This window comes from Martes martes (genome assembly GCF_963455335.1).
Source record: "Martes martes genome assembly, chromosome: 10".
In the NCBI taxonomy this organism is placed as follows: domain Eukaryota; kingdom Metazoa; phylum Chordata; class Mammalia; order Carnivora; family Mustelidae; genus Martes; species Martes martes.
The window spans coordinates 99,062,989-99,088,248 of NC_137898.1; the positions used below are offsets into that span (position 1 = coordinate 99,062,989).

The window sequence follows — 25,260 nt, forward strand, 5'->3', positions numbered from 1 at the left end:
GGCCAGCCTACTCAGCACAGGTCAAATTCACCACGCGGGAAACCAGAGGCTAAGATCTCTCTTTTCAAACCGCCCACTTCTCCCTTGCTGCTGGCCCTGTTTCTAAAAGCAGCAAAGGAAGAGAAGGCTTTCTTCTTTGTGTGAAACAAGACCATTGCTGAGGCCTCCCCATCCTCCTTTGGCAACACATCTCATGGGTTCAGGGCAAATATGGGGAGAAGGGAGGGCCAGTCTGCCCCGACCTACCGTTAACAAAATTAACTTTGGTCCTAATTCAGACAAAAATAAAGAACTGGTTCTGATAACATTAGATCAAGTAAGCAGAGGTTACAGACTCTCACTCAACATTCTTGCTTTTCCGAGCAATACACTGGCAAAGAGTACAGAACGTGATTTAAGGTCACTAACAGGTGGGGGCATCCTCGGCCAGTGACTTGACCTTGTTGAGTCTCAGTTTCCTCATTTGTAAAACGAAGGAGTTAACCCCAAACGTCCCTTCCAGGTCTGCTGGTATAAATCCCCAAAGCAAATGTGTCAACAGCAAAAGTCACTGGTTACCAAGTAGGGTATATTCTGAAATAATTACTCAGGTATTATTATTATTTATTTTTCTTTCCTGTTCCTATTATCTCTCCTTCTATGTCACACACCAAGCAAAGATAGACAAGTTGACATCTCTAGTTAATTTTTTAGTCATCACGAATTTATATTTCTATAAAGCTGTATTTGCCAGAATCAATAAAATGGTATCCTTTGTTCCTTATGAGACCCCCCTCCTTGAGATAGGAAGGACAGATCATTATCCCTCTTCTATAGATAAGGAAAGTTGAAATAATTTGCTGAGGTCAATCTGCTTGTACTCATAGACTTACATCTGGAAGAGAGGTGTGATGTCAGGAGAAAAAGTTTCATCAGAGACACTTACTTCAGCTCATTGGTTTCCATGCCCTGGGCGATGGCCATGATGATGCCGCCATGATCTCCCCAAGTATAGTAGTGAGGTCCAGGAAGTGCCTGAAGAGGAAAAGCCAGTGCTGATGCCACCGCTCTGGAGTGACCGGGCAGAAACCATGCACACCACACGGGCACACACACGCACAGACACACACAGAAACACATGGCTGTGACACCAACCACTTGAATACAACATTTCAGTTTCCAGAACACATTCACATCCATTCCCTCCTTTGCTCTACACAGCGGTGAGGACGGGACAGCGACTTCTCACGAACCCCAATTCTTCCCCCAAATGCAGAAACAAAGGTTGGTATTAAAGGAGCTGACTGTAAACAGCAGGGTGAGGAGTCAAGCCCTGGTCTCTGACCCTCCCCCATGAGAGATTACAATTCAACTGGAGTTTCTACCATGAGTGTACAAACCCACGCAGCCCATCCTTCCTGCCGATTACAAGAAAAAAATTGGAACAAAATACAAAAAAGGGATGCCCAGGGATGCTGAAAAGGAAACAAAATCAGGTGGCCTGTGGCAAGGACTTCAAACCTAAGAAGTCACCACGAGGCTGGGGTTTCCTGGTGTGGTACTGCCCCAAGGGAAAGTCCCAGTCCTGGAACACCTCAGTCCCAGGTGGATGGCCGCAGCATCACCAGAAACGATTTCTGCAGGCCGGGGAGAATGTGGTTGAAACGCCAGCAGGGAGAGCATCAAACAAATAAACCCTCTATGTCTAAACTCACACAACCCTCACCCCAACCCCTAACCACACATGTATGGAGCAGACTGAAACCAACACAGCAAAGCGTTAGTGAACGCGACGGAGAGTTGCACTGTCACCCTCTGAATGCAGGAAGGAACGCACGATCTGAACCTAAGCAGATTCACTACACGCTAAAACAAAAATATCCACATCCTCCAGAAGACTGTATTCCATGCATGTCATTCACATGTCCAGGAAACAACCCAAAGTAACTCAACACAGACACCTGCCAACGAATCGTGTCCTGTTCTCAAGGGAAAAGGCAATCGACAGGTGTCAACCCCACCAAGATGGTTCAAATGCTGGAATTACCAAAGACTTGAAAATAAGGATCATAACTGTGTCTCATGGGGTAAAGGAAAACACACTTGAAATGAACAAAAGACAGGAATTCTTCTTGAATTGGAAGAAAAGTGGAAGCTATCCTTTAAGAAAAGAATTTTAGAACAGAAAAATATAACATGTGACATTAAGAAATTCATGAATGAGCTCAACAGCAGAATGGAAATGACAGAGGAACTGGTGAACGCGGTGAGAAATATAGAATGGAGAAATTACCCATTCCAAAGAACACTCAAAAAAGAATGAAGAGGGAAAAAGCCCCAAAGACTGGGAGGATAATAATAAAAGGTCTAGTGTGTATGACTCGAGTCCAAGAAGAACAGGAAAAAGGGACCAGAGCAGGGAAAAAAAAATTTTTTTTGACGAAATAACGGCTAAAAATTTGCCAAATTTGGTAAAAAGACATACATTTATAGACTCAAGATCAGCCTACCCAAACAGGATAAACACAAAGAAAACCACACCTAGATACATCACAGAAAAACTGCTGAACACCAAAGATAAGGAAAAAGCTCTTGAAGCCTTTAGACAAAATGACAGATTGCGTGCAAGACCGCGATGACTGAACTGACCCTAGATTTCTCATTGCAAACCAGAGAGGCAAAACGGCTATAGCCCATCTTTAAAGCACTGAGAGAAAATTGCCATCAAGCCAGAATTCTATATCCAACGAACATATCTTCTGGGAAGGAAGGGGAAATAAAGAGATTCTCAAATGAGGGAAAAACCAAGAAAATGTGTATGGTAGATAGGCGCAAGAAGAAACGGTAAAGGAATTTCTTAAGGCTGCAGGGAAACTTACCAGGGGGATACAGGGATTCCCAGGAAGGAAGGAAGAGCAGAAGAAATAGCTGGGTAAATATAAAAAATTGCTTCTTTCCCCTGAAATTCTCTAATGAAAACCAAAATGAAAGCAAGAACCTTGTCTTGTAGGTTTCTTAATGGACTTCAATGAGATACACAGGCAACCATAACAGAAATGTCAGGGAAAAAGAAAAGGAATGTACATGCTTGCAAGGTTTCTAAATTTTATGTGAAGGGCAACATTATATTAAGAGCAGTATTAATTTTAAAAAGACTATGAAAGATTAAATATGCATGTTGTAATCCTTACAGCAACCACTGAAAGAAACATAATTTAGAAAAGACAGTCTCTTCCAGTCCCGTCCATGTCACTACAAAAGTTGGGTGTTCATCCTTTCTGGTAGAGGCATAAGACTCCATAGTGTATATGGACCACATCTTCCTTATCCATTCGTGTGTTGAAGGGCATCTTGGTTCTTTCCACAGTTTAGCAAGCGTGGCCATTGCTGCTATGAACATAAGAAATAACATGGAGGACAAGGGTAGATGGAGAGGAGAAGGGAGTTGAGGGAAATTGGAAGGGGAGGTGAACCATGAGAGACTATGGACTCTGAAAAACAACCTGAGGGTTTTGAAGGGGCGGGGGGTGGGAGGTTGGGGGAACCAAGTGGTGGGTATTAGGGAGGGCACGGATTGCATGGAGCACTGGGTGTGGTGCAAAAACAATGAATACTGTTATGCTGAAAAAAAAATTAAATTAAATTAAATTAAAAAAAAAAAAAAAGACAGTCTCTAAATAAAAGTAAAATACCAAAACCATCTAAATGATATAGAAAAGTCAGTAAAGGAAGAACAGAGGAATAAAAAATAAAGATCATACATACATACATACCTAAAACCTTGGACCTAAATCCAACCATACCAATAATTATGTTAAATGTTAATGGTCCAGGCATTTCAGTTAAAAAACAAAGCCTTGCAGAATGGATAAAAAAGCAAGACCATCGTATATTCTCCCTGTGAGAAACGCTTCGGATACAGACACCAGTGAGCACAAAGTAAAAGATACACTATTGAAACAGTAAACGTAAAACGGTTGGAATGACTATTTCAATACTAGATAAAACAGACTTCAAGACAAAGGTTATCACCACAGATAAAGAGGGCTATTTCATAACAATAAATGGGACAAGAACAGAAAAGATAATTATAAAATGTCCATGTACCAAATCAGAGCCTCAAAATACAAAAGATAAAATTGACAGGATTTAAAGAAAAAATTGGCAATTCCACATAGTTGGGATTTTACCATGGTTCTCCTAGAAATTACCAGAACTAGCCAAAAGAAAAAGAAAAAGAAAAAGAAAGAACATAAAAGATCCGAACAGCAGTGTATCAACCACCTTCCTAGAAATAACACCTTCATATAACGAACATCTGACAACAGCAGAATACACATTCCTTCCTAATGCATATGACGGATGCAAGATAGGCCACATATTAGATCCCAAAGCAAGTCCCAATAAATTTAAAGGGATCAAAATCATATGAAGTGTGTTTTCTGACACAAGGCAATTAAACTAGAAATCAAACCTGTACACTATCTAGGAAATTTCAAATATCTTGAAACTAAACAACTCTTTTCGAAATAACTTATCAAAGACAAAAAGCAAAAGGGACATTTTGAAGTAATAAAAACATTCCGGAATTAGAGGTGATGGTTGCACATTACATCACTTGTGAATATAGCAAAAACCCACCAAACTGTACACTTTAAAGTGGTGAATTTTATGGTATGTGAATTACAACTCAACTTCAAAGAGGGACATTAAGAAATATTCTGAACTGAATGATGACAAAAATACATCTCTAAATTTGTGACAGTAGCCAATGCAGGATTTAGAGGAAAACTTAACAGCTTTAAATGCTTATATTGGGGAGAAAAAACATCTAAAAATCAATGACCTAAAGTTATACCTTAAAAAAAGCTACAAAAAGAAAAGCAAATTAAATCCAAATAACGGAAAAGATAATACTAAAGAGGAAAAATCAACAAAATAGAACACAAACCAAATAGAAAAAGCCAAAAGCATGCTCTTGGAAAAGATCAGTAATATTGACAAACCACTAACTAAACTATTAAGCAAAATAGGAAAAACCCACAAATCCTCAATATCAGGAATAAAAACAGGTGAGCACCACAGACCCTGAAGACATTAAGCCAACAAATTCAATGACTCCGATGAAACTCACCAAAACTGACGCAAGTAGTTAAAAATCTAGTTCTCTAGCAGTCAGAGAAACTGAATTTCTAACCACATTCCCAAAAAGAAGTCGCCGGGTGTAGACAGTTTCACTGGTGAGTTATTCAAGAAAGAAAAATCACCCATTTATAGATGAAAGAGGAGTCACTGTTCAACTTGTTCAACGACACCAGCCCAACCCTAACACCAAAACTTGAAAAAGACATTATCCCCACCCAAAAAAACAAACAAAAAACCAGACCAATCTCTCTCATGAATAATGTAAAAATCTTTAACAAACTATTAGCCACTCAAACCTAACATTGTATAGAAAGGATAATAGATCATAAATAAAGAGGGTCTGTCCCTTCAAGGTTCATATAACCGTCAAGAATCAATCAATATAACGTACCATAACATACATGTAACATACCGTATCACTTATGTGATATGAAAAGAAATATGTATTTTGGTCTTGGGTCCCAGCTCCCAGTCAGAGCTCCTAAAAACCCCTGCACCATCTCCTGACTGATGGGGGTGATGTGGGTCTTACACAGAAGTTCCAGGAAGATCGAAGAGTCTTTGGTTGTAAGGAGGCAACTCTTGGTTGACTCCTGGACAGTACAGGCACTGGCCACCAGCATGACCAGAAGCTTGAAACTTCCAGCCCTGCCTCATCCCCCGGGGAAAAGACAGGGGCTGGAGATGGAGTTAATAATCAATCATGCCTTTGTGATGAAGCCTCCATTAAAAAAAAAAAAAAAATCCCTAAACTGCAGGATTCAGAGAGCTCCCAGGTTGGTGAACACGTCCACAAGCTGGGAGTTTGGCACATCGCAACGCCATGGGGACAGAAGCTCCCATGCTTAGGACACTTCCAGACCTTGTCCAATGGACCTCTCCATCCAGGTGCAGCCTTTGTAATATCCTTATAATCAACTGGTGTAAGTAAGTGTTTCCCGAGTTCTGTCAGCCATTCCAGCAAATTCCTGAGCCCAAGAAGGGGGGGCCAGGGGAGCACCCTAATTATAAGCTGGTCAATCAGAAATATGGATGACAACTTGGGACTTACAATGAGCATGTGAAGTGGGGGGGGGGCAGTCTTTTGAGCCTGAGCCCCTCACCTGTGGGGTGTGTGCTAACTCCAGCCAGCTAGTGTCATGACTGAAATACAGGACATCCGGTTGGTGTCCAGAGAACTGGAGAACTGCTCACTGTGAGGGGAACCTCCCCTAGCATTTGGTATCAAGAGTAAAGGAAAAGAGGGGTTTTTACACTCTATTACATATTGCCATATTATTACATATTAGGGAAGGGAAGAAAAGGAAGAGAAAGAAAGAAATAAAAGACATAAAGATCGCAAAGGAAGAAATAAAATAGGCCCCTATTTGCAGATGATATCATCTCTTATACAGAATCAACAAAACAACTACTAACACTAACGAATTATTTTAGCAAGGCTACGGAATACAAGGTTAATCGATAAAAATCAACTGTATTCCTATATCCTATAATAAAAATTGGAATGTAAACTTGAAAAAAACTGTATTTACAATAATACTGAAAATTTGTAAAATATCTAGCAATAAAACTAACCTACATGGTATATACAAGGCCTCTACATTGAAATCTAAAAAATATTGCTCAGTGAGATTTAAAAAGAAATGAAGAGGGGCGCCTGGGTGGCTCAGTGGTTTAAAGCCTCTGTCTTCATTCAGCTCAGGTCATGATCCCAGGGTCCTGAGATCGAGCCCCGCATCGGGCTCTCTGCTTAGCAGGAAGCCTGCTTCCTTCTCTCTCTCTGCCTGCCTCTCTGCCTACTTGTGATCTCTGTCAAATAAATAAATAAAATCTTTAAAAAAATAAGAAATATAAAAAAATAAAAAGAAATGAAGAAACATACTACATTCACAGATCAGAAGACTAAGTAGCGCTAAAAGGTCAACTTTCCCCAAATTGATCTACAAATTCAATGCAATCCCAGTCAAAATCCCAGCAGGTTTTGCAGAAGTTGACCAGCGGATTCTAAAATGTTGTGAAAATACAAAGGATCTAAAATAGTCAAAGAAATTTTTAAGAAGAATAAAGTTGAGGGACACCTGGGTGGCTCGTCGGTTAAGCAAACAACTCTTGGTTTTGGCTCAGAGATCTCAGGGTCATGAGACTGAGGCCCAGGTTGGGCTTAGGTCAGAGTCCCCCTGGACTCTCTCTCTCTGCCCCTCCCCCACACACACACCCCCACTCACCCCACACCTCACCCCCCTGCTCACTCTCTCTCTCTCCTTCTAAAATAAATAAATTTTTAAAAAAAGAAAGAAAGAAAGAAAGAACAACAACAAAGTTGGAAGACTTATGCACTTGATCCCAACACTTACTGTTAAGTCTCCCATAATCAAGACAGTTTGGTACAGGTGAAAAGACAGACATACAGATAAATGGAACAGATTAGAAAGTCTACCACGTTCTGAAACAGACCCATGCATAGATGACCAACTGATTTTCAAACAGACATGAAGTCAATGCAAGGGGAGAAAGACATCTTTCTCAGTAAGTGGGGCTGGATCCCTGAATTTCCACATGGAAAAATGAGTGGCAAACCCTCCCATCACACCAGATATCAAGATTAACTCAAATGGATCATAAACCTAAACTACAGCCTTACGTTATGAAATTTAGGGGTAAATCTTTGCAAAAGGGACAAACATTTCTCAGAACAACAAAGAGCATAACATCCAGAAGAAAAGTCCTGCTAAATCAGACCTCAGCAAAATTTAAAACATTTGCTCTTTGAAAAACACCATTAAGAAAATTGTTTTAAAAAAGCAAGCCACAGACTAGGGAAGATACTCATGACACATGTATCAAACGAAAGACTTAACTTTACATTTTTCAAAAAACATCCTACACATCTGTAAGAAGGCAAACTATTCAATTTTTTAAAATAAGTACAAGATTTGAACAGACACTTCACAAAATGATTTTTAAATGGCCAATGGGCACGTGAGAAGAAGCTCAAAGTCATTAGTCACCAAGGAAATGCCAGTTAAAACCATAATGAGACACCACTGTGTACTCATTAAAACGTCTAAAATTGAAAAGACTGACCATACCAAGTGCCAGTGCGGACCTGAGGCAATTAGAAGTCTCAGACAACACTGAGACAACCCCCACTTTGGACAGCAATTTGGTCATTCCTTAAAAAAAAGTTAAATACAGACCCATCAAGCTGTCCATCATTCCATTCTGAGGTATCTACCCAAAAGGAATACAAATGTGTATCTATCTTTAAAAAAAAAAAGGCACATAATTAAGTGTTTATAATAGCTACACTTATATAATCAGCAAAAAGTATAATGTCCACCAACAGATGAACGGATAAGTGAATTGTGGAATATCCCTACAATGGGATACTAATCTACAATAAAATAGGAAAGAACCACTGATACATTGAAACAACACAAATGAGCCTCAAAATCATCAGGATGAGTGTCAGAAGCCAGGCAAAAAAACCTAGCATATTATGAGTCCATTTACATAAAATTCTAGAAAATGCTAACTAACCATGGGGCAGGGATGAGGTAAAGAGAAGAATGGATTAAGGGGGGCGGGGGGGGGACAAAGATGCTTTGGGGAGTGACGGAAATGCTTGTTGTCTTCATTGTGGTGTTGGTGACGGTGTAGCGATGGTGACCAACTCGGGTGAAACCGTACACTTGAAATACGCAGGGGCCTCCATAAAGTTGTTAAGGAAGAAAAGCGTAGAAAAGGAACTCGAGATCAGAGAATTTGCACAAGTCTTTAGTAGCGGAGGAGGAACAAGTCTTCTAGTCACCGATTTTCTAGACAGCTCTGTCCACCACATCCTACCTCACCCTTCCCTGTCTTTGCCCCTCACGCCCCAGGCTGTCCCTCACGCCCCAGGCTGTCCCTCTCACGTGAACACCGCTGCCCAAGGGCACTCAGATGCCCACTCGCACAGACACAGTCTCAACCTCCTTCTCCCCTACTTAGCTCTCTGCTCCTTGCAACACTAAGGTCCCTTGTGCAATGGCTGCTTCCTGGCAGGCGTGAAGCAGGCCAGGCAGGAGGCACGGGCAGCTGCCCCGGTGTGGGCCAGACGGTACCACTTCACCGGAGGAGGAACAAGACCCTGTTTTCTCCCTAGCAGGAAATCACTTGCAGATGTTCAAATCCCAGATTACACCACCATCAGGAGGTCCAAACCAACCACAAGCCTGGTCGCTGAGGAGAGAACACCCAATTTCAAAAGGAACTTCCAGCTCCAATGAAGAGGAGAACAGCTGCTTAGTCCTTCCCGTGGGGGCAGAGCAAGCGTGCTCCCCAAACTCCAAACCGTTCACCCTTTGGGACTACCGGGCCTTCCCCTCGTCTTGCATCCGAACATGTGATTCTGGTCTCCACCTTACTGGCCAGTTGTTAATGGAGGCACACCTGCAAGGTCTGGGTCCCACATCCCTCAGCCTCGGGATTGGGAGGCTCTACTGCAGAGATAAGATATGTGATGGGTCCCTGCCAACTGCACAGAGCCAAACGAATGTGGGGTATCACAAATGCTTTACATAGGACAGATTTAAATACGAACGTGTATATACTGTGTTCCCAAAAGGAAGCACCACGAGGGGACCCCTCGGTGGCTCAGTCGGTTAAGCAGCTGCCTTTGGCTCAGGTCACGATCCCAGAGTGCTGGGATCAAGCCCCATGTCAGGCTCCCTGCTCAAAGGGGAGCCTGCTTCTCCCTCTGCCTGCCTCATGCTCTCTCTCTCGACCTATAAATAAATTCAGAAATCTTAAAGAAGGAAGGAAGGAAGGGGCACCATGAGGCTGGCTGGGTCTTCTGAGAACCACATCCCTCCCGCCATCACGCTCCACCTACACAAGGTGCTCAATTAAATTCTTATCCTGTGATCTGTTGAGTTTTCCTTCTGGCTCCCCACGCAGAGCCCCCCCTAAAAGCAACCCCCACAGAATGAGACCAGCTGTAGTTCCCTTGGCCTTCATAAATCACGGGAGGCTGGTGAAAGGTGTTTTGTTTTGTTTTGTTTTGTTTTGTTTTGTTTTACAAGTTTGGCAATTCTCTGACACCCAAGGCCGAACTAGCATTCGGGGACCACAGGACTAGCTCTACTCTCAGAACTGGTATCAGCAGTGCCTACAGACCTGAAGCAGCTCTGCAGACGTTTTAGAGCAGAAACGGTCTTCTCCCACAGCGCAGAGTGAAATGGAAGGGCCTGCCCGGCACAGCCCGCCGAGGAGAGGCCTGACTTCGATTTCCTTACCATATAACAACAAACGGCCAGTTTCACGCCAGATGCCAGTACAACCCCACGGCCATTTGCTGATAGATTCTGCAAACATTTACGCAGTGCCCCCTCCCTGGCAGGCACTGCTCAGTTCTAGGGGTAAAGAAGTTAAGCAGAGAGACATTGCTTTGTCCCCTCGGGGCATTTAGTTAAATTTACAGTCGTGGGGGGAAGAGAAGGTCTGTTTTTGATTCAAAGGAATATTTCTGGCAACATCACGAGCCCACATTACAAGGTGCGAACACAAGATCAGTGCAGCTGACGCTCTCGTGTGGCTCTGGGTACCCTCCTTTAATTTTATAGTCACACTTGGTGCCACTGGCCTCCCCACGGGCCACATGTGATCCTGAAAGGTGGAGGCACAGCCATGACCTCCGACGAACCAGAACCCAGGCTGGCGGCTGGGCGGTGGTGGGGCGGGGGACAGGGGTGGGAAGCTGACCTCTCGCCACCGGGCTCCCGCACTGCTAGAAACGTACACGTTCGTCTTGCTTGCCAAGTTCTTTCCCACCGAACCTGAAAGGCAAGAGGAGTAATGACTTTCCACTTCAAGAAGAGGTCGGATACTCACCCTGCCCGACCAGAACTGCCAAGTCGAATTTAGCAACCACAGGTATCTCAGAACATCACAAAGGCCGTGGCCACGGCAGAGTCAGCGGTCCCCGTGTATTCGGCCGCGCGTCCCCGAAGAGCTTAAGACCGCAGCGGTAACAAGCATCGCGGACTTACCGGTGGCTATGATGAGACCGGGAGCGGACTCCTTGGACAGGATGGGCATCCTTCGGAGCTGGAGGTTGAGCAGCTGACTGAGCCGCTGGGCCAGGTGCAGGGAACAGCCCTGGGCGAGCTACGGGACACAAGTGCCAGGCACCGTCAGCACGGGATAGGAGAACTCCAGCTCCCTCAAAACACAGGCCTGGGTGCAGACCACGCAGCCATACACACATAAAGGAAATCTGGCTCAGAGGAACCCAGATGCAGAGCCCAGCTGGCCCCCCACTACCTCCCAGGTAGATATGATTATCTGAATCACAAAAAGGCCTCTCCTTGAAGAAAAGAGAAAAATACGAGTAAAAAATTCCTCCTGAGACTCTCAGAGAACAGCAATTAGAAATCAGTGCCAACCCAAGTCGATTGAAAGCGATCCCTCCCTCTGTTTTACCCCAGAGATACTCTCATGTGACTCGGCACAAAAAAGGAACAAAATGCTTTCGTGGGACTTATTTCCTAAGTCCGTAGAGATACATTTCAAATAGGAGGTAAGCAAAGCCGTCGGAGGAAAAAACCAAGAATCAGAAATCATCAGGTCTCCCTGATCAGCTCCCAGATGTACCACATGTGAGCTACAAACACCAAAGGATCCACATTAAAACAGATTTAAAGTAGTCAGCGTTTGCACAGGGCACCAGCTCTGCTGTGTCCACTGCAAAACAAGTCATTCGAACTGGCCACTTACGTTCGGATTTTAATAGTTCTGCAAACAATGCCGTTTGCCGTGTGGTCACGCCTGATTGTCCCGGCCAGAAAGTCATTGTCAAGTGTTATTCAGCCTCGTCTGGTGTGCTTACGTGAGCAGGTAAAAATAGACACGGTTTTGCTACATCTACTCATTTTTATAACAAAAGGATCTCTCTAGCAAATGTCCATCTTGCTGGGATCACAGTTTGAGATGAGCAAATGAGGAAGGTTGGATCTCAAGGAAGTATCTGTCAACCAACCTGTTCCTTCACCATCTAAAAAAACAGGTAGAAGCTAAGAACTCACCAACTGCTGTACAGCTCATAAATAGGTCCGTCAGGGAATAAGCGGGGTTTTAATAATGCCATTAATTCTACTTAACTAGGGCTCAGACCCCAACAGCACGCTGAAAAGCAGGCCACCCCCGTCCACACAGACCCATGCAGAGCTCCTAAAATCTAGAAGCCGCTCCAGAATAAAGAAGCCCCTCTGTAGTTGGCTCTTTCTACTCATACCCTGCCTCTTTCCAAAGTTAGACTTGATGTACAAAGTCGGCACCTGTTGCGAAATCTCCAAAGTTAGACTTGATGTACAAAGTCGGCACCTGTTGCAAAATCGGCAAGAGTAATCAAGAAGTCTGAGGAGAGCAAGAGTCTCCAAGAAAATTTTCCCCAGTGGCCAGAGCTACAGCATACAGTACAGTCAACACACTTCATCATGGGCAAACAAGACTCAAAACACCCAAAAGATCAGGTAACCGTCTAATTCAATGTTACAGTTTTCCCAAAAATTACTACTACATGGTTTGTTTTTTTTTCTGAGTTCCTTCTGCCTACCTACATTATATACTCCAGATCCCTTAAGTGAGGCAAAAAGGGAAGTGTGGGGCATCATATAAAGCCAAGGAACTCAGTCCACAGAATGTTCTTTCGAGGGAAAAGAACAGAGCTGCTGAGGCGGGTAGGAACACTTACTGAGGCCAAATAATACATTTTGGTATTCCCAGCTTTTCAGATGGAGCCACAGATTGGGAAAACTGTAGAACCCTAAATTATATTCAGGAAGGCACTTTTTTTTTTTAAAGTTCCACAGAAATAAAAAACTTAATCAGAATTTTCCAAACTTTCTTGCTTCGCAGCACAATTAGTGTCCTCATAAATTTTTTATAGCAGCTTCAAGCCAGAAGAAATACCAACATTTATTGTTTTTACATAGTTAAGACCAAACAACTTAATAAGTAGTTCTAATAACTTAGCGGCAGTTCAAAATAATAGTGTGTGTGCGTATGTAAATACATACACACACACACACAGAGAAAGAAAAAGAGAGAAAACAAAATTTTTTTTTTTTTTTTAAGATTTTATTATTTATTTGACAGAGAGAAATCAGAGCTAGGCAGAGAGGCAGACAGAGAGAGGGGGAAGCAGGCTCCTGCTGAGCAGAGAGCCCGATGCGGGGCTCGATCCCAGGACCCTGAGATCATGACCTGAGCTGAAGGCAGAGGCTTAAACCCCTGAGCCACCCAGGCGCCCCGAGAAAACAAAATTTCTATTTCACTCTTAGATAACCACAATTATTTAACATGGGATGTATGTACCTGCTGGGTACCAACGCCCCTTCTCAAAGTTTAGAGTCATATTAGATCCCACCACTGTCATTACCCGTTCCACCCTGATTTTCTCCCTTGCTTTTTATCACATCAACGGCTAGGAAATCCAGCTTCGCGCAAACAGGATGCCTTCCAAAGAAATTCAGCATGAACTCATTCTGAAACAAGGAACTGAACTCAAGATGGTACTTGCCACGATGACCAACAGATACCAAGTACCTTGTGTTTCCCTCAAAAAATTTAAAGCATCCCAGAGTGCCCCCTGGGAGTTCACTACGGCACCCCCAGGTGCCCTGCTGCTGAGTTTGAGAACTGTTAAGGGCAGCATAACCGGTTAAAAAATTTGTAGTAAAAGCTCAAACAAGACGAAAGCATCTCTACCTCACAGTTGATTTTTTCTCCATATTCTGTGAAGGCTGGAGCCTGAAGGAACTCCCAGGTACCCCCTTTGTCAAAGGTGATGACTGATCTCATGTTCTCCTCATTCATGGAACCATTAATCAGAGTAGCGATGTAGACTCCTTGCAACCCTTCCACACGGTGGAAGTCCGCAAATGGCTCATTTGCAAAATACCTACAGTAAGAGAAAATAAACAGCTGTGAACCTGAACTGATATTTCCTTGGTGTGTTTTTATTGTAAATGACATAAAATTTAACTGCTGAGAAGTACAAAATTCAGTGGCATTAAGCACATTCCCAATGTTGTGTTGTACCAGCATCACTATCTCGTTCCAGAATTTTCCACATCTCAAAAAGAAACCCTGTACTCACCAGCAGTCATAGCCCCTTTCCCCTGCCCACCCCAGGCCCCGGCAACCACCACTGAGTTTCCTGTCGCTACAGATTTGCCTATTCTGGACATTTCATATACACGGAAACACGCTTTTTTATGGTTTTTTTCCCCACAGTGTAATATTTTCAAGGTTCACCCATATTGTAACACAAATCAGTACTACATTCCTTTTTCTAGATGAATAGCCTTCTCTTGCTCTTTTTTTTTTTTTTAAAGTGCTTGTGTTTTAACTTTGAAGGCCAAGACGCTTATTGGATCAATAACTCCTCGCAGGGAGTTCAGAATGCTGACTACAACACACAGAGCTGATGACAGGGTCACAGCTATCTCTTCACTGACGAATGCACCCCAAATCCTCCAGTGAGCCTCGACGAAACAGGAACAGGAAGCCAGACTTGCCAGGCACTAGTCAAAGCAGTGCGCTTACAAGCGGCAGGAATCCAGTGCAAAAGGTTCCCCCGGCCACTGTCCACACGCTGACGACTCATTCTCTGATGCTCTGATCAGACCCAAGCCCACGGGGTTCCTCTCGGAAAGGAGAGCAGAACTCCTACCCAAGGAAGCAGGATAGAGAGCAAAAGTGGTTCTAGAACCTTGAGGTTATACTTCTTAATACTGAAATAGAGAATAAGGCCCTCCCAGGGCCTGAACTACTACGCTGGGATACTGATTTCACTGGGAAGCCGTTTTGCCCTAAAATGGTCCACCCATCCCAAATGGAATGAATTTCTGAGAAGCGCTAACCAGAGTTCACACATGGCTTTTAACTGGATGTGTGTCCTTTGTTTAGAAGGGATCTGAGCCACTGGGCTGTGTAAAAAAAAAAAAAAAGAAAGAAAAGAAAAGAAAATTTTAATTAAAAAAATCAAAGAACTGGGCGCCTAGGTGGCTCAGTGGGTTAAGCCTCTGCCTTCGGCTCAAGTCATGATCTCGGGGTCCTGGGATCGAGTCCCACATCGGGCTCCCGGCAAGCAGAGAGCCTGCTTCCTCCTCTCTCCCTGCCTGCCTCTCTGCCTACTTGTGATTTTTCTGTGTGTCAAATAAATAAATAAAATTTAAATTAAAAAAAAAATCACAGAGCTGCTTTTTTCCATTATCCACTGTACAGATCTTGAGCTGGAGGAGTGCTCTGTCTCCTCAGACAGAAGAAGCCCACTATAAGCTCTGAGGCAGAAAAGGAAAATTTTTAAAAAGCACTGACAGAGCTAATTCAGACTAAGAGACCGAGCAAAATCCTAAATAAGATACTGGTGTTGAGACCAAATATTCTGACATGTGGTTTCCTTAGGTCTACTGGGGTTGTTTTTTGGTTGCTTCCTTAGAAAGCAGTTGAAGGTCTATCACCCACCGGCTCTCTGTTCATCTGTTCACCTCAGCATTGGATCCCATCATCACGAGGCCCCCACCATCAGGTTCAAAGGCTTCCTTCAAACATGAGGGTCTGGCTTTCTCTCACCTAGATGAGCTCTGCTTCTTCCCTCTGGTCACTCTCCTGGATTTTTGTCTTTCGGTTCCAAGGTTCTAGAAACCTGTTCTCTGTGCCTCACACGCTCCCCAGACTGTCCTGTCAGCTTCTCTGTGGTCCTATGACAATTCACCTCACCCTAAGTGCCCTCTCTCCGTCCATTTTTCTTACATTTCCTCTCACCAGCCCTCAGGACAGCACTTGTCCCCTGCTCCCTGGCCAGCGCCCCAGGGCCCCTAGGCCACCCTCCTGCAGAACCCAAGTCTGCCTCACCATGCACAACCCAGGCCCTCCTCAGATGCCCCGCCAGGCCTGACATCTCTCCACACCTGGTCCTCCACACAGACACCGCTTGCCATGAGATTTCTATCCCACACATCTCACTAATGCCAGGAGCACCCCTTTAAGAATTCTTTCTCCAGTCCTCTAAGCAAATTAAGACGGGTTCCTTGGCACTGCACTTGCCTATTGAGTTCAAAGAACAACTCATTTCAAATACCACAGAAAGGCTGTGTTTTGTTTTGTTTTGTTTTTTTCAAATCAGCCTGCCCACATAATCTGCTAATTCACCCTTATCCCATTTCATCTCGATGAGAGGCAGAAGCAGGTGACAAGTTCACTCACACAAGCCCCTGTGAAGATCTCCAGGCCCTAAGATAGAGTCTAAAGAAAACCACCAGAAGGCTGAGCCTATGTGGGTCTGTGAACATAGACGTAAAACTATTTCCAGTTTCCTAACAGGACTGTATGCTCCGGCATGGCGGGAGCGACCTCTGTGACCACAGAAAGGGCTGTGTGCGTCTAGGAGAGGGCCACACCGTCACCGAACTGGCTTACTACTTCCTGGGAGAGTTTCTGGCTCCGGCTCTGCCCAGTCACGAGATACCCATCCCGAACACCCCACAAACGTGGAGGATCCAGAAACCTTTGGCGAGTTCTGATTTGTCCACTCCGTAGTGAGGGGCTCTCAAACGTGGGGGAAAAAAATCAGAGTCTGTGAAAGGCTTGAGGAATAATGGGCTTATAATTTTAACCATTAAAAAAGTAAAGAGGGGTGCCTGGGTGGCTCAGTGGGTTAAGCCTCTGCCTTCGGCTCAGGTCGTGGTCTCAGGGTCCTGGGATCGAGCCCCGCATCAGGCTCTCTGCTCAGCAGGGAGCCTGCTTCCCCCTCTCTCTCTGCCTGCCTCTCTGCCTACTTGTGATCTCTCTCTCTCTGTCAAATAAATAAATAAAATCTTTGGAAAAAAAAAAAGTAAAGAGAATATTATTCACCCGTAAAAAAAGAACAAAACACTGACAACACACTCCATGTGGACAAACCCTGAACACGTGCAAGGGGCAAGAGGCCAGACCCAAAGGTCACATATTATGCTGTGATTCTGTTTACATAGAATATCCAGAGAAGATAAATCTACAGAGACAGAAAGGAGATTAGTGGCTGCCAAGGGCTGGGGCTGGGGGCGGGGGGGGGGGTGGCTAAAAACTGCTTAGTGGTAAGGGGTTTTCTTTCGGGGAAGTGAAAATGTTTTGGAATTAAAGCTGGTGGTTGTACAATACTGTGAATGCCCTAAGTATCATTGAGTTGTTCACTTTAAAATGGTTAAGCTAATGTTCTATGAATTTCACCTCAATAAATTACTTTAAAAAACAAAACAAAACAAAACAAACACGAAAAGAACGAAGGAGCCAGCCCAAGTGCCAGCCCACTGGCAGCGGCCAGGCTGCCACTGACCAGACCAGAAAAACCTGAGGCTGAATCATGGTAGGAATGGTTTACAACACATTAACATGCACCAAGTAATAAATAACTCGTGAGACTATACTGGCACGGAAAAAAAAAAAAAAATTGGGCATAAAATAGGACATACCTCCGCAAGAGCCAAAACAGGGCATGGAAAAGCATGATCCGAGACCAGGTAGAAAATTCTCCCGTCAGGTCCCGGTGAGTTCAAACCCGAGGTCCAGCTCTTTTCCTCGACACCGGCTACGCACCCAGCCCTCCCCGACTCCCTGACTCAGCCCGTGGCCATCATTCTGCCCGCAGCTCAGCAAGCAACCGTGGGCCCTTAACTCTCCAGAGCCAAGCAGCCAATCTACCAGCAAACCATCAGAATTTGCCCAATTCCGTCATCTCTGCCGCTACTGCCCTGGGCCCAGCCAACAGCAATCCCTGCCTGCTGGATTGCCATCCCTCCCGCCACAGCCAGCCTTCCTGCTCCCACACCCCGGCTCCTCTCCGTGAGTCGGCTTTGCCCACGGCATTGAGGACGGCTTCTTTAAAACACAGATCACCTGAGGGCTCGTCTGAGATGACTGGTAACAATGTCCATCTATATTTCAGGTGCTTCCCTTTATATCATGCAGTTCACAATTTTTTTAATGGTTAAAAAAAATATAACAGGTTAAGTCAGATGATGCCCATCTTCTGGTCAAAACCCTCCATATTCCACCTGGGAAAAAAGTTAAGTTCCTTCCATGCCCTCGAAGGCCTTCTACAAACTGAGCTCTGCTCTCTCAGAGCGTGTCTCTTGGGTTCTCTCTCTCCTCCTCCTCCAGGTGTTGGATCCACCCTGGTCTCCTCCCTGCTCCTAAAATAAACCCCCAGAATCCAACCTCAGAGCCTCCGAGCATGCTGTTCCCTCTGCCCGCCGTGCTCTGCCCCCGGCGCCTGCCAGCTCCCTCCCTCACGGAACTCAGGCCCCGGCTGACATGTCGCCATCCTCGAAGAGCCTTCCACGACCAGCCGGTATGAAGTCACACGCTCCCAGTGCCCTGTCCTCTTCATTTGGTTCACTTTGCCTCCCAGCACCTGCCACCACCAGGCAAATTACACACCAGTTTATGTTCTGTCTTTCCCCCAACGAGAACAGAAGATCCACAGAACAGGGACCCTGTTTTCACTTTTCATGGCCGGACACATTATCTCAGTGCTGTGCCCGGAAGAAGGGCTGGCCCCGCGCAGCAGTGTCCTTGCTGAAAGAGCTGGTGACTGAGTAAATTACCAGCCTGACGAGAGACCGTGGACGGCAGTGCCACGTCCTGTGACCTGGCGGTCGTGGCCTTGGAGCTGGACCTCACTGCCTAGCAGCCAGCTCCAGCAGAGGGCTCCTTCTGAGGGCAGACAGTGAGCCTCACCACAGTGAGACGCCTCACAGAAGACAAGTGAAAATAAATGCACTCCTGGCCCTCAAGGGTCACAGGTCGTTCATCCCTCCCGAACCCTGGACTCCCCCGCAGCCCACGGAAAATGCCCATTACTACCAAACAGCTCCAAGCCCAGAGGTACTGATAAAGGATGGACAACACTGGTGTCTTTCCACAGACATCCACAGAGCAGGACTTGCAATTACAATAAGAAAAAAAAAATGTCAATGAACCCGTCACTTGGAAGCAAGACCCTCGGGGCTCCTCACGCCAGCTCACCCCGAGCTGACATTTTCCAAGTGCCTTTTCCCATGGGCTCAGAGACCACAGAGCCAGACAACTGAGGAGGAGGAACGCAGGGAGTGGATGACACGGGCTGTGACCCTAAAGGTCACCAGGACCGCCATGCTCACCCCCAGATCACCTGAGGGGCTTTGTAAAACCTTCAGAGTCTGGCCGCACCCCAAATTGGCCAAACCCTAAACCGGGCATCAGGGTTTCTGACAACTCACCATCGGAACCCAAATGTGCAGCTAATGCTTAAAAACACCCAACTTGACGGCGTGGGTGGTGCTGATGAGAGACAGCGGGTGAGGGACCCACGGCGTCCTTACCTCACCAGCGTGTCGCCGCCCGCCCCTCCCGGGCTATAGTAGAGCACGTTCTCCAGGGACAGGGAGAACTTCAGGCCCTCTGCCTCTGAGATGTATAAGTTGGTGCGGTTGTTGCTGTGACTGACGCATACAAACACCTGGTCCTCGGAGGCATCTGCGATGTAGTATTCCTTTGGAATCAAAAGTCAAAAGAAACACAAGTCAAAAAACACTCTCACGCTGTGGGCTCTCCCTAAGCCCACTGAAGTAATGACTTCTGAATGTCCCAGTGACAGGTATGGGCCCAGAGCCCACAGACAGCTTCCCAAATCCCGGGGAAGCTTGGCCAACTTTCTTTTTGGAGGAGCTGAGGCCGCCAGGTTGCTGGAGCACGTCGCTTCCTGGCAAATGGGGCCCAAAAGCGGGGACCACTGAACTCCATCAATGACCTAAAACCTTCAGTTTAGTTCATAATGTCTCCGCCTACTTCCCATGAGGTCTATCATTAGGACCAAGTACAATACACGTTCATGTGCATTTCCTTTCCTTTCATTCTCTTTAAGGTACTAAAGGAAGGTGGAAGCCATAAAAAGCAAAGAATGGACAAGAATGTTCTCCACCTGAGCTCCCAAACCTTCCACCACACCGAATGCTAGCGGCAAGGCCTTCAAACGCCACCTCCTGACTGTGGGCGCTTCTCTGATGACCCCAGCCCACGAGGATCCTTCCTATCGATCTCTACGTTACCATACACACATCCTGCAGCCAGGCCTTGGACCATGTGTGGCTTCCTCCTCTGCTTGGTTCTCTGCGTCTCCAGCCTTTGTGTTTCTAAAAGGGTGGGACCCAGCTCTTATCCCCTGTTGGAATCTAGCTGCCTACAGTAAAGCGACAGAGCATGTCCTGAACAAACCACTCACGGTCACCAGCTCCCCATTCCTTCAGGACTGATACCCTGAGCCTACTGACTCTGGTCCCAAACCTCTCTGCCCATCCGCCTCCACGTAAAGCCAATTAAGGCTCCCATCCAGCTGCACTTTGAACAGTGGACAGGGAAAGAAACAGACCAAGATGCCCAAAGTATAATGGTTCTCTCTAGGTGCCGATCTCCAAAGTGACTCCAGGGAGCCTCCATCACAGATCGAGCTACCCAGAAGGAGATCCCTGCAACACCCTCCCGCTGACGCCTGCATACGGACAACAACACTTCTTTCTACCCCCCGCAGCGGACCCCACTCACGTTAATAGGATGCCTTGTGACAAACTGGGCTGGTCGCATGGGCTTCCTGCCAAAGGAGACCCAGAGCTGGACCGAAGATGGCTGCAGACTGCCCCAGAGATGCTGCCAAGGAAGAGGAGGAAAGAGAAGTTAATGGTGCCATATGACAGCCACTCAAATAAGTGAAGAAGGAAAGAGTAGGGTCAGACCCCTCCAAGTCTACCAAAAACGGGGAACACAGGGTGACTGCAAATGCACACTTTTGCAACATCGCTGTTTGCTCTGCAGCTCGGGCTGCACTCGCTTGGTTCCAGACAGCTGGTCTGCAGGAGGCACTAGATACCCCCCGACACCAGATGAGGACGAAGGGCAAAGGGTCCTGCGGCTGAAGCTGAGTGTGGGAGGCAGGTGGAGGCTTAACCGGGCAGCCCCCAAGCCCACCCAGGGTGAGGTCAGCCACACACGGCACACATAAAACCTATTCCCTTGTTCTTTCCTCCTATTTTCAGGTTAGAAGCATACTCGGAATTCAAGGGCTTTAACTTGCACAAAGAGGTGAGGAAATTTTCACTGATTCTCTTTTGAAACCTTTTAATAACTTCTCCCTGATGAACGTTTTGCTGGAATATGTTCTCTTCGGTAGGGCACAGGGCATACCCCATGAGGTCAGCCCCGTCACATTGTGTTTGAGAGATACTGGAGCACAGCTGGAATCTCGAAAATGTGTACAAAAGCACTAGATTAAGAGCTGGCTGTACCACCTCGAGAAGTCACTAAGCCTCTCTAGGTCTCATGCGTTCATCTATAAAGCTGAGAAGCTGATTAGGCACGGGATTTCTGTCGATGGGTTTCCAGGGTCCAGGCACCCTACAAATACACAGGCAAACAGTGTGATAGATGTACCCATTCATCCTGCCGGGGAGGGACACAATCTTTACTGGATCCCCAAAAGGGTCAATGATTCAGAAAAAGGTGCGAACCACCGTAAAGGCTTAATGTGGGTTTTTCCAGCTCTGAACGTATGGGACTGTGAACGGAAGCCAAATGGTGCACATCTTTCCGGAAAGAAAGGGACGCACACCATCATGTGGACGTAATCACACACAGGCCTATTAAGCTGATCAGAATATTGGGATCACCAGCCGGAAGGGGTTCACATCTGGCTTCATTTATCCTTGACCACATTGCTACTGTTACTACAGATTTTAAATTCCTATAAAGTAAGAAACATACCAATTTCTCTTAACTGTAACTGAATTCCCTGCACTAATATATGTCCAATAGACACTATATAAAGAGCAAGCTGATGAATGTGAAGGTACACGCACACACATATTCAAAGAAATGCTTAAAAGTAGCTTATTTGAGGGGCGCCTGGGTGGCTCAGGGGTTAAAGCCTCTGCCTTCGGCTCAGGTCATGATCCCAGGGTCCTGGGATCGAGCCCCACATCAGGCTTTCTGCTCAGCAGGGAGCCTGCTTCCTCCTCTATCTCTGCCTGCCTCTCTGCCTACTTGTGATCTCTGTCTGTCAAATAAATAAATAAAAATCTTTAAAAAAAAAAAAAAAAAGTAGCTTATTTGAAAGAAGCCAGGTAGGGAAGTACAAAAGACTGCCTTTCCAAAATGTCACACGGAAAACCATATTAATGGCTTGTACTCAATATGAGGCCAGAGGAAACATGGATCTATTAAAAGTTATTTAAAATTTAATTTTAAATTAAAAATGTAAAACATATTACCTGAGTGAGAAAACAGTGCCCAGCAAAACTGTCAGGCATAGATCCCAAAAGCCCTCCTTAAGTCAATAAAATTTTAAAGCTATTCATAAAGGTCAGAGGATCCATGTAAGTTACCCTATATAAATCCCTATAAACATATGAATACACAGATGTCCATGAAACACACACTTTGATGCCTTAAACTTGTTCACTACTTCCCACTGTGGTTAAACCTTAGAAAGGAGCCACTTTTCTCAGTGACACCAGGGCCATGATTAGTTAAGCATTCTTAATGAGTGCTGTTGGTTGACACAAGAATTGAGAATCCATACCACGGTCAGTCTTCCTCCATAGATGTAAAAGTCAGAGAACAACGGTTGTGAGAAACCTCAAAACAAACCAAAAACCAAAAAAAAAGAAAGAAAGAAAGCTCAAAACACATGCGTCCTACTTCCCTTTGGGACAATAGTTCCAAAGCTTGGACAATTCAGGCTCACCCCTAAAGAGCTACTGTAATACTTTCTTGCCATCAAGAAATGCATTAACAATTACACTGTGGGACACTGTGGATTGTCAGATAGACGTATCATAAGCTCCTACTAACTTTCCTTAATAAGCCATGGGTTCTTGTGGTTGCTGAGTTTCTCTTTACCACGATTATAAAAGTAAAACATGGGGTGCCTGGGTGGCTCAGTCGTTAAGCATCTGCCTTTGGCTCAGGTCATGATCCCAGGGTCCTGGGATCGAGCCCCACATCGGGCTCCCCGCTCAACAGGAAGCCTGCTTCTCCCTCTCCCACGCCCCCTGCTTGTGTTCCTTCTCTCACTGTGTCTCTGTCAATTAAATAAATAAAAATCTTAAAAAAAAAAAAAAAAGTAAAACATGCTCATGAGAAAGAAACACCCAACAGTACGGACAGCTATAAGGTAAAATGCAGGCGCTCAGCTCCCTACCCTCCACTCGCTCCTCCTGCCCTCCTCCCCAGGGAGTAACAGGGAACAGGCTCTCGTGGGGTCTTTTTTTTTTTCTTTTTAATTTTATTTATTTATTTTGACAGACAGAGACCACAAGTAGGCAGAAAGGCAGGCAGAGAGAGAGGGGGAAGCAGGCTCTCTGCTGAGCAGAGAGCCCGATGTGGGGCCCGATCCCAGGACCCTGAGGCCATGACCTGAGCTGAAGGCAGAGGCTTTAACCCACTGAGCCACCCAGGTGCCCCTCTCATGGGGTCTTTGAGAAGTGTTCTGTACCATCACCCCAGGCATCTTTATATAGTGACAGACAATGCTACATTTACCCAACATCCATTATTCTTTCCTCCTTAGCAACAGGATATTGACGGCCACCCCAAATAAAGCACTGGGGTCCTCCGCCTTTTGCATAATTACATGTGACCATGTGACTGAGGACTAATCCAGATCTGTAAGCGTAAGTGGTGTGTTGGGTTTCTAGGAAGGCTGCTTAAAGGGACTTCATCAGAAGGAAGGGGCCCCACTGTGGCCTATCTGTCCCTACTCTTTCTGACTCCCGTAAAGACCCAAAGGCTAGTACAGATGTCCTTGGACCACAAGGGAGTATTGAGGATGGAAATCATTAGTCAGGTTGGCGGAACAGAGAGAGGCCTGGGCCCCCAATGACACCAGGGTATCCACAAACCAGCCCTACATTGCCTGCCTCCAGGCAGCACTGAGGAGAGAAAACTAAGTATCTGTATTCATTAAGCCACTTTTTACTTCTACTCTGTTACCGGTAATTGAACACAATGTCAATTTGATACATGCAATTTTATTTTCCACACACGATGCAGATTGTGCTAGAAATATTCTTGCGCAATTCAGCCTTCTTCATTATCAGAGTCTCTTAGGCGTCTCTCATTTAACAGCTCATGGGCTCTGACATGATTTCCAGAAGCACTCTTGAGTGAATATACCTGGATATATTACCTTCGTCAGAACCACACAAGAGTGTCTGTAGGATGCCGTTCGTAAAACCCCTACGTCAACATTTTCACTTTCAGCAGAAGAAAGAGCCTTCCTGAAAGGCTACCCCAGTTAATACAGCACAAATACTTCCACCGGCATCCAGGAGGTATTTCAATGCTTCGGGCTATGCCAGGATTCCAGGGTCTGAAAATGTAGGATAAGATCTTTGTTTCATTTGGTGCTTTCATTCCGATAAGGAAAAATAAATTGATGTAAGTTTCTGAATAATGTGAATTTCAGAAAGTGCCCTTACATTTATGTTCGAGATTCTATCAAAGGAAATGAGAGGTCAAGGAAGGAAGAGCAGAGAGGAACTAAATAAACGACACGTTCTTGCCAAGTGAAGGCCACAGGATGCCACAGTGAGCTCTTCAATCGAACGTTTCGTGGAGAACAGCTGTCAGAGAGTGAGGGACCCCAAGGCCCGTGGCAGACAAGGACACAGTCCAGAAGGGGCCTGCACATTCACCGCCACCTTCTCCTCTGAAACCGTGACAAGGGATCAGCAAGACATCATCGTCCACATTACTGTTGTTCATACTAAAATATTTATGGATAACATTTTATATATATTTTAAATGTACATATTTATGATTTGCTTTAAAAATATTCCAAGAAAGGGGCACCTGGGTGGCTCAGTCGGTTAAGCATCCGACTCTTGATCTCAGTTCAGGTCTTGATCTCGGCATTGTGAGATCAAGCCTCACACTGAGGTCCATGCTGGGCATGGAGGCTACTAAAAAAATAATAATAAAAAACAAAATAAAATATTCCAAGAAATAAATAACTCACAGGTACAAAGCCGAAAAGAGATTAGCAAATGTAAATAATATTGAGGCTGAATGAGGGCAACTGTG

The 25,260-nt window shown here is 45.3% G+C and overlaps 1 protein-coding gene across 1 annotated transcript in view; it reads right to left on the bottom strand.

Moving 5' to 3' along the window:
- Positions 1-25,260, bottom strand: part of SORL1 (sortilin related receptor 1) — a 147,618-nt gene that overhangs the window by 82,088 nt on the left and 40,270 nt on the right. Inside the window, exons 7-12 of the mRNA XM_080817047.1 lie at positions 20,728-20,829; positions 19,509-19,678; positions 13,873-14,065; positions 11,154-11,271; positions 10,867-10,940; positions 926-1,014 (exon numbers count right to left, since the gene is read on the bottom strand). Of these exons, the coding sequence (XP_080673173.1) occupies positions 926-1,014; positions 10,867-10,940; positions 11,154-11,271; positions 13,873-14,065; positions 19,509-19,678; positions 20,728-20,829 (746 nt within the window). The remainder of the gene's footprint in view (positions 1-925; positions 1,015-10,866; positions 10,941-11,153; positions 11,272-13,872; positions 14,066-19,508; positions 19,679-20,727; positions 20,830-25,260) is intronic.